Below are 10,231 nucleotides of genomic sequence, written 5' to 3'. Positions count from 1 at the left end.
CATTTTTTAAAGAGGAAAATGTCCTCTCATGATAATCTCTTTCACATGGAGTCAGATGTCATCAACAATAATGGCTTGCAGGCTGATCATTTCTTTCTTAGAACTTGGACGTACATTGATAACAAGGCAGCAACTCATACAGAGTCACCCAGAGGGTACTGGTTTCCTGTGAAAACTGGTGACATGGGCTCTGAGTCGATATTCCTCATATCTGTAGATCCTGTTAGCAGGTGCAGCCAACAATGATATATCGTCCTTGGGTGTAATGTTGTACCAATACATTGCTTTCTGGACAGAGCACCTATTGCAATCTGCTTAATACTACAATGGCAGTGTTCTATGATGGCGTTGCCTGCTGGCATACCAAAACCGCAGACACACTCCCCAGCTGGTGGAAAATTCTCCAAATTCACCATTAGTGAATACAGTGTTGTTGTCAATAAGCAGTTCCTGTGGTGGGCCATGCTCAAAGAATATTAATTTGAGATGCTGAATGATGTTTGCCATTATAGTGGGTTATATCCATCCCCAGCATTTGCCAATTAGCTTTTGTCACTAATTCCCCTTTTGCCCAAGGAACTGGGGCTGGATTAATCATCGGCCATTCTTTATATGCTCTAATAGTCAACCTCAAATCAGCTTTGGTAATCTTTGGGCAAAATATGTGTTGATGCATGAATGTCCACTACTCTTATGTGCTTCCATGATCTGATTACTTGTCATCACTCCTTGAGACACAGGTCAGAAGTACAGGCTCAGTCACAGATTTCATCCTCTCAAGCTTTGTGGTACCCAGATCATGGGCTTTGCCAAGTTCTCGTTTGACGCGATCAAAACAATATTCATGAACAGTCCATGTTCCTCTACCAGTGATTTTATTGTTTCCAATCGTAGCTTATCGAATCTGTTTTTAAGTGTATGACTTTACACTTCGATTGTAACACCAGATTGATGCCCTTTAACATTACATCCAATTTGGGCAAGTTAATGTGCTGGGTGTTGTTCATGGATCGCAGCCAACACGCATTTTTGAACACATCATCATGTTCCCGGAGCACGCCAGTTGATAGGGAACATCTTTACATTGATGTTGTGTCCATTCCCTCTATTGTTTCCTGGACTATTTGGAACATCCTCTGTGGTAGCATTTCATACTCAGGTCAAGGTGTTGGCCCTTTGCTTTATAATTCCTGTTGCTGCTCAAAGCCATCCACACACTGGCAAATATTCAATTAGTTTCTCAGGACAAAATGGCATGATGTGTTACAATCTCTGGAAAATTTGGATTCATACTGCCATTGCAAAATGCCATGCTCCCCCAGACTTCAAGTTCAAACACTCATAGCTGTCTTAGCCGCTCTGACTTCTTACTTTCGAACTCAAACTGAAGAAAATGTTGCTTCACTTGATCAGCAGGCGCCACACTGTTGTTGATGGATATATCATCTATGTATGCCGATGTCGCCTGTCAAACAGTTACAATCTTGAATAGAACAGTCTTCACTATCACCTGCATAATAGCTGGGGCTATGTTAAGTCCAAATCCCATCCTAATCAGGCAGTATCACTGCCCCTTCACCACCACAGTTTGGAACAGCCATAAAAAATGATGCACATGCACTTAAAGGGTAGGCTTTTCTCAAATCCAACACAGAAACATCAAACCCCTTCATATACCAATCTCAATTTTTGTGAGCATGCATCAGTTTGTGCAGTGTATGCTTCTATATAGTCATTCAGTTTGTGGTACTTCATAATGGGTCGCGCTTTTCTTTTATGCTGAACAATTGCCATTAATCACTTTGAAGAACAAAGCTCTTTCGGTATCAGCCATCCATTACAAATCTAAGTTTGCAATTCATTATAGTCATTCTGAATGGTGTATTCAGGTGTGTGATTGATCAGCTGTTTTGGCAGCCACTCACCCAACCACTTCCAGGTTGCAGTCTAATTTTTCTTAGTCAGGTCAAATACAACATCAAAGTCGAGTCATTCTATTTTCATTGCAACAGCAGTGTCGACACCAGAAACTTTGTTTAGGAAATTGGCCTCACTGTGCTTATATTTATATGAGCACCGTCTGACAAGTGGATGAAATCAAGTATGAGCAGGAGATCAAACCTCAGTAGATCTCTGTCTATAGCTATCATTTCTATCACCACGAGTATCCTGCAAGTCATGCTTTTTCTTTCAAAGGTCAGCACTTCTGTCTTGCATCTATTCAATGGACCACAAACCCAACTCCTCACAAGAGACCGTGTGCACCCAAGTCATGCATCACTAGCAGGTTGGTGTTCAGTTTTGGTGCTCACATCTTGCTCCTGTCTATTTTCCAGACATTTTGACGCAATATGGCTTTCCCTCTGGCATTTGTAACATCGAATGGTTTGGTCGGATCAATTAAAGCAATGCAGTGAGCTTTCTGTAGTAGAGACACTGTTTCTTTTTTGTGTATAATAACGTGTGAAAACAGTAAAAAAAAAAAAAAAATTATTAATGATAATAATGTGCCAACAGTAAACAAATCTGTTCAAAAAGGTTAATACAATATTACGTTTCATACAATATTAAGTTTAATACAATATTACGTTTCATACAATGTTAAGTTTCATACAATATTACGTTTCATACAATATTAAGTTTAATACAATATTAAGTTTAATACAATCTCAAAGCAGTTTTTACAAAGTCCAAAGGCAAAGCAGTCATAAACGGTCTAGCAAGCAACATCACAAATATGCAGTTTTTCTAACTTTTCATGTATAACAAATGAAACTTTCACAGATAAGACTTCTTACCTAATAAAAGAAAAAAAAAATCAACTTTTTATTCAGAAGATAAATTTTCTCATTAGTTGTACAAACTGCATAAAAAAACAAACACTTACTGGTGCTGTACAAATTCCATGAGTTCTACCTTTTTTGTTTTTTTGTCAAGCTCTGTGGTAGCCTTTCTAGCCCATCAGCTGATGGAATCTAACCAATGGTACAATGACATAATTGTTAGTCTGTGATTAGCTTCTTCAGCCTCCACTGAATGAAGATCCTGCTTGAGGCGTTTGTGTGTACTTTAGACTTTTGCCGCAGGAGAGATTTAGATAGTTAATTCTCCAATCCATTTTTTTAAAAAATTAATTCAACTCGCAAAATTAATTCAACTTGAGCGACTACTAAACTGACTATGAATGCAAAGACTTTTTTTTTTATGGTTTTTAGGTTTCTTATTCTGAGCAAAATGCTCAAGTTTGCCAGGTACTCTTTCATTTTGGGGGATTAAAATAAGAATAAGGTCTGAATGGAGAGTCCCAAACACTATAAAATATGCGATCAGACATTTTATAACTGAAGTAAAAGTCATTTGGACAGGAGAAAACAAAATGAGAAATACTTGTTGACAATAGTCAGAAGATAACGGTAAGTTTACATAGATAGGTTGAGTAGCTTAACAAGGGTGGTAAAATCGCGAGAGTAGAATATTGGTTTCAAGCAAGGACACTCAGCATTTTTTTTTTGTGTTTCTTTAATCAAATATGGCATGTTTCTGATTTTGACAAAATGAACTTTGTAGCACCAGAATAGCAAAGATGAACAATGAGGACCAAGAATTTTCTTATCAACGATAATGACTTTGCATTGAGTACAAGAGATGTCAACGAGAATGTTGTTTTTTTTTTATCATAATCGTACCACATCAGTTTCATTGGATTTTATTCTTTATATTAACTTTTTGAATTAAACATGTAGTTTATAGTTTGCTGATCAGTAATAAATACAGTAGCGTTCAAAACTAAGGGACAAAATTTTAAAACCTAGTATTTGTTAGAAATAACTGTGAAAAGCTGAAATTTTGACAACTGGTAGTCGTTATTATCCATAATAACATACTAAAATTTGAATCATTTGTAAAGGATAGAAAGAATTATAACAATTATTTTCAAAATAGGAACGTCCAAAAGTAAGGGACAAAATTGAGATTTCCTGGTTGAGAAATTATCAACACAATACTTTTTATAATTTTTCACGTTTCTTTTGCAACAGCAGAGTGTTACATTTGGTGTGAGAGAAAACGAAAATGACTAATTGGCCTGTTTGGTTCACTACAGCAGTATTTAAGGCATCAGATTCAATGATGAAGGGAAGATTTTCATCAATAGAATGTTTATAAACCTTTTTAATTCTTGACACATTCTTCAGACTTAGAACTGAGATAGAAAATAGTTGTAGTTATTAAGAATTTAATCCTACTTAAAAATTGAAGTGAAGAATAAGAAAAGAGACTAATTAGTTACTCGCTGTAATTATCTCAAAGGAATCAGAAGATTTTCAAGATGGTGTAGTCATAACAGGTCAGGCTTAACTGAAGCTTGGCTGATCAAATGGCAGAGCAAGGTGACAACTATGTCAGCAGAAAAAGTGCTTCTCTCTTCAGATTTAGTTGAACAATCTCCAAGAATTTATTCAAATCAATAGTGTTCTTCCTCATATAGGTTGATATGTTATCCACACAAGGGAAAGTAACAAAGTTCTTCCGAAGAGTTATAGTTATTTTCTTCTGGAAATAGGTCATCTCTTGGTAAATTCAAAGCATATCCATCAGAACTGATATACATGTCAGTCAGCTTTGAAAGTGTTATATTTCTCCTCTATGTCCTTAATTGGCATGTGTCAGAGTTTTGTAGTGGCACTTTGTGTACTACATCACCTATTGCAATAGATGATGATTAGTTCCAAAGTGATAAGAACTTGAGTTCTCCAAATAGAATTGCTTGGTTTTATGATTCCTTCCTGTAACTTTTTGTTGGTTGCTGAAACAATGAAGGTTTCATTGCAATTAGAAATGCACAGCTATTCACTTACAATCAGGTGAGAGATAAGCAAACAATGAAGGGAATTGAAAACACAGTCAGTTCAGTCACATGGAAAGGAAGAGTGTTGTAGGTCTCCTGAAAATAAAGTATACAGACCTTAAACGTCTTGCTCAACCACCTTCTCCAATTTTTTTTTTTTTTTGTACAAGCGTCAACATGAGTTGTGTATGCATCAACATGTACATTGAGTTTTGATATTTAAGTCATTTAAATTACAGCATTAATGAGATTAAGCCTCTTAGATGAGCAAGTTTGGTTTGGGGAGGATATTAACCATCCATTTTCAAGCCATAACTGCAGTTTATGGTGGCACTCATCTTGACTCGTTTTCGTAGGGGGTATTAAGCACGCAGATGGGTGTCCATTCAACCACTTCGATGGTGCTGTTCAAATTTTTAGTGTAATTGTTAGGATTCTGTTTGAAAAGTTCATTGATTTTTATTGCTACACTACTGGATGGAAAAATGTTACTTCACCTAACTGTGATGTGAACTGCATTTCTTCATGAAGTTTATTCCAAGAAGTTTATTGAACTGCAACAATTATCTATCAATGACAAAAACATTGATTTTAACTGGATTACTGTTATTCACACAGTATTTGATGTCATTGGCACATCTGTCACATATCGACTTCACAATAAGTCGATAAATTGTTAAGTGATTTTCTTCTTGTTTGCCTTTACCTGTGATTGAAACAGTAACAAAGAAATGGAAAGGATACAAAAAGTGAAGTTACACTTCTAAACATACATATTGTATTCTCCAAAAAACAATTGATGACATCATTCTTGAAATCTATTAGTTCTAAGAATAAATAATAAGTAAAGATTAATGAAATAAATCGAATAACAATGAAATACAAAAAAAATCTTTTATTTTGGATAAAAAATTTGATACATGATGTGAGAAAAATATTTACAAAATTATTTTTTAGCAAAACAGGTTTTCTTTGTAAAATGTGACTGGAGAATAATTTGTTCAATAAAATAAATAAAAAAATAAATTAAACAAAAAAAAAAGAGAGAGAGAGAGAGAAATAGATTACTATTCCATTATTTTTAATGTTTATAAAAACAAATTGATCAAACAGTTGTATTTTTTTTTGTTTTTTTTTCAAAACGTAGTGATATAAAGATATATAAAAAGATTAATATTTTTATTTTGACATACAACACTCGTATAAAAACTTAAGATACTGGTTTTAAAAAATTCAAGATTTTTTTCCAGTAAAATCATGGCAGGCTATTTTTTTTTTTTTTTTTTAATCAAATAAAAAGAAATTCTATTAAAAGAAAAAAAAAATTGTAAACATGATTATTTTTACTTATATTTCTCTAATTCTTCCACCTGAGCCAAGTAAAAACAGCTAGTAAACTATACGAATCTGAACACAAGTCATAGATAGAGAAACAATACATATTTTCCTTTGAAATGCCGTATATAGGTATATGAATTTTATAATTATACAATCTATAAGTTTTACAAGCATAAAACTAAAAAACAAATACAAAAAGTGAAAAAGGATTGCAAAAGTAAAATAATAAAAGACAATGTTTCATACTTTATGAACATGAGTGATCTTCCATTTTGTAAATCACTATTGACTGCATTGATGTCAGCAGTGATTTACATCATTTCAAATGCAGAGATTGTAACAAACTATGATTTTCTCATGTTAAAATGAATATCAAGACATGAGAAAATCCATTTTAGTTCATTTTTTTAATTTCTATTTTACATCAGATTATTGTTTCATTCATTAAAATTCCATTTTTAGTATTCATATGAACTGAAACAAGGTTTAAAACGTGAATATTGTTATAACAATCAATTATGGTCAAATCTTTTACATCATTGAATTTTTTTCCTGATTATCAATTAAGCACCAGATTTTATGATTTAAAAGTTGAAACATTTCAGATTTTAAATATTTTGCTAAAATCTTTTCCCAATCTAGACTAATCTAAAGCACCATTTTTCTACGTTTCAGTATTTTGTGACCAATTGAATTCAAGCCACTTTACCTTATGCCCCCCCCCCCGTTTGGCTGAATGTTTAAATTTCAGTGGCCCCCTCCGCCCCCACCTTCTGTCTCGGCCAAATAAGTTGTTTTTATCTTGCTTTTATTTGTTTGTCCATCAGCAAAGTTACAAAATGAACCACTAAACAAATGTTCAGGTATCAAACATATCAATTTCTGAATTGCGAATCAGATCTGTACCAACAAATTGGAATTACAAATTCAACATTGCAAGGATTATTCTCTCCTATAGTTTAACCAATGTCTATACATGTCATAGAGACTTAAAAGAACATAGCTTGGCATAGAATGAGAATCCATGTACCCCCTCCTCCTCTTCTTATCACTTCCTCCAACTCACCTATAACACTAGATTACAATTTTTATCCTTATTTCTCACATATTATAGTATTTCATTTTGCAGGTGGGATCCAGACAAATTTGAAAAATGTTGTCAGATATCATCTAATGAAAATCATGTAAACTTTGTGAAAATGAAATTGAATAACAATTGCGATAATGTTTTTATCATATTGTTAGAAATATATAAACACAGTTTTTGCCTCAATTTGATGCCTATTCTACAATGATGTTAAATCTTGGAGAGAAAGCAGATAATGATAATCATATTACTAGATATATATATAAAAAAAAAGAAGAAAATTAAAAGGGGGGGGAAACAATATCAAATCAGTAATACAGTTAGCATTCTTTTCTATGATCTCCTTCCTCTGTCATGCATTTTAATGCGATGCTCATAAAATTACTTTTTTTTTTAAATTCAAATTTAACTAATTATTAACTACTCTTAATGATTCTGTAAACTTCTAAAGCAATAGCAATCTGTTGGCTCAAAATTTTCCAAGGTCACATTGATTAAAACAACAACTTGGTGGGGAGAATACTTTTGAGGTTTTAGCTCGACATACAAACACAGACAACTGCCCTTCATATAACACTAGCATCGGTACGGAAAGAATGGATAAAAACAGGAAAATGTAATTGGACAGGAAGTCTGTGAAAACCAGTTTAATCAAACCCAGTTTAGACAGATTTCTCATTATGGTGTGTTGCAATGAAAACAAAGTGAAAATAATTCAGTTTTAAAAAAGTAGAATTTGTTTTAAGTGAAATAACTGTTATAAAATGATTAGTTAAAATTTAACCCTGTTTAAAAATTTAAACTTTCTTTCAAAAACTCTAAAAAAAAAAATCAAAATAATGAAAATTGTTATTTAAAATTACAAACTAACCCCGTTAAAAGAAAGAAAGAAAAAAGACTGGCGTTACATGTACTCAAACATGAAAACTAAGGCACTAGGCAACCTCCTATTTCGAAGTCATTTAGAAAGGCACGATTTTTCTGACCCTCCTTTGGTTTAAATGTTTATTTTTATGCAAATAACTGACCTTTTTTTTAATTCTCACCTATTATTTAACCAAGACATCACTTTTTCAGATGGTACCGGTTTCGATGAGGTCTGATGTGGCTGAGACAAGTTATTGCAAGACAAACAAACAAACATTTTGCTTTTTATATAACACTAGCCTGGCTGCCCAGTGTTGCCCCGATGTGTGGAGGTGTGTGTAAGGGAGTTGGTTGAGCAAAAAAAAAAAAAAATTAGGAGTAGTAGGCAAGTGTGAACCCATAACACGCAAGAGAAAAAGGAGGTGAAAAAAAGCAAATGATCTTATCGATACGCACACACCGCGATTGTGACGTCAGGAACAAGTAAAATAACCTGTTTTATGCAACGTCGTTGACATAAGGCTTGCAAAAATGTTAATGAAAAAAAAAGTGTCCCCTTCTTGTAAAAAACGGCTCAGTTGATGGTGAAAGAATATCGAAAAAATTGGCCATAAAAATTTATGGCCAATTTTTTCGATATTTGTTATCCGAGAAACAGAGCTTTAAAACAATACCAATTTTGTCACGTTTTGACACATCTGTCAAAGTTTTTGCAAGACATACACACGCATACACATTTTGCCTTTTATAACATGGATACCCGGCGTTGCTCAGGTGGACATGAAATTTGGTTTGGACAGAGCTGCTATACTAAAAATATTGAGCAACCCTCAGAAAAAAAACCCGAAGAAGTAAGTGACAACTGGGACCCCCACAAAAAAAAAAAAAAAAAAAAAAAAAAATGGCTGCATTAGGCAGGCTCAAACTTGAAAGAGGGAATGAGGTAAGTGGCAAACGTTTTTGTCCATGCGTACGTGATTTGCAAAAAAGGTGTCATGAAGAGTGACCCCCTTTGTAAGAAATGATTAAGTTGACCACCACAGAATTAATCTTTTTTCTAATTTTCACATATTTATGTGCCTGGGGAGTTGCTCTTTCAGATGGCACCAATTTCAATCTAGTCCAATGCAGCTGACAAAAGATTTTAGTGGATATATAAACACACACAAACCAATATTTGAGATTTATATAATAGATGATATAAAATATTAAAAATGGATAAACATTTTGTGAACCTAACTTCTTATGTCAAACTGAGCAACTAAATAAAATTCATCCAATATAGCCAAAAAAAAAACATGATAAATGTACCAATCAAAAGTGAAACCAAAATAATTTTCTGATTCTATCACATCTCATAAAATTTTAATTATACACATTTATCTTTAGTCATATGTGATTCAATTTTGATATGTAAAACAATGAAAATGTGAACAGTGTTAAGCTGATATGAATATATAATTACATGCGACTGGGATTCACTAAAGTCAAATGACAGACAGAAAATATACAAGCAGCCCCCCCCCCACCACCACCACACACATTTTTTTTGTTATTCAGCTTTTTTGGTAATAAATTCAAGTACTAAATTTTCACATGCAAAAAGCTGGGTTTTTTTATATATATGAAAAAAAATTTTTTTAAATAAGGAGAGAGTGATGTAGTCCTTGGGAAAATATCAACTAGAGTGGGGGTATCATTTCATTGTAAAAATACAAATCATCTACAAGTCATTAAAAAAATATACTTTAATATGAAAATTTGGTGGTAATTGATAGTAATCTCAAGAAAAGAAATATTTAAAAGTTATTAAAAAAAATCATTCAATGGAAGAATTTACAAAAAAAAAATAATTCATTGTTAAAACCACTTATATTTTGTCTTAATGAAAACAATAAGATTCTTGCATACAATTAAATTTACAAGGATATGATATTCAACAAAGTAATAGCAAACAGTGTCAAAATTATGTTCATCTGGTTGATCGGACAACTGTTGATTCTTCCTGTTCGATCTGGGGTTGGTTGAGAAACCTCTGAAAACAAATGGAAAGGCGGTGTTAATCAATGTTTAATATCATACATCTTAAATTA

At 33.1% G+C, this 10,231-nt stretch overlaps 1 protein-coding gene across 1 annotated transcript in view; it reads right to left on the bottom strand.

Annotated features, from left to right (window-relative positions):
* Positions 1-9,610: 9,610 nt before the first annotated feature.
* The window catches only part of LOC145277856 (protein amalgam-like), a 56,298-nt gene continuing 55,677 nt past the window's right edge, over positions 9,611-10,231 (bottom strand). The window contains exon 8 of the mRNA XM_080129807.1: positions 9,611-10,173. Coding sequence (XP_079985933.1) covers positions 10,058-10,173 — 116 coding nt within the window. The 3' untranslated portion in view covers positions 9,611-10,057. The remainder of the gene's footprint in view (positions 10,174-10,231) is intronic.

Source organism: Euprymna scolopes, chromosome 6 (genome assembly GCF_053919585.1).
Source record: "Euprymna scolopes isolate OS-2025 chromosome 6, ASM5391958v1, whole genome shotgun sequence".
Taxonomy (NCBI): domain Eukaryota; kingdom Metazoa; phylum Mollusca; class Cephalopoda; order Sepiida; family Sepiolidae; genus Euprymna; species Euprymna scolopes.
This window is presented reverse-complemented; position numbering and strand designations above follow the sequence as displayed.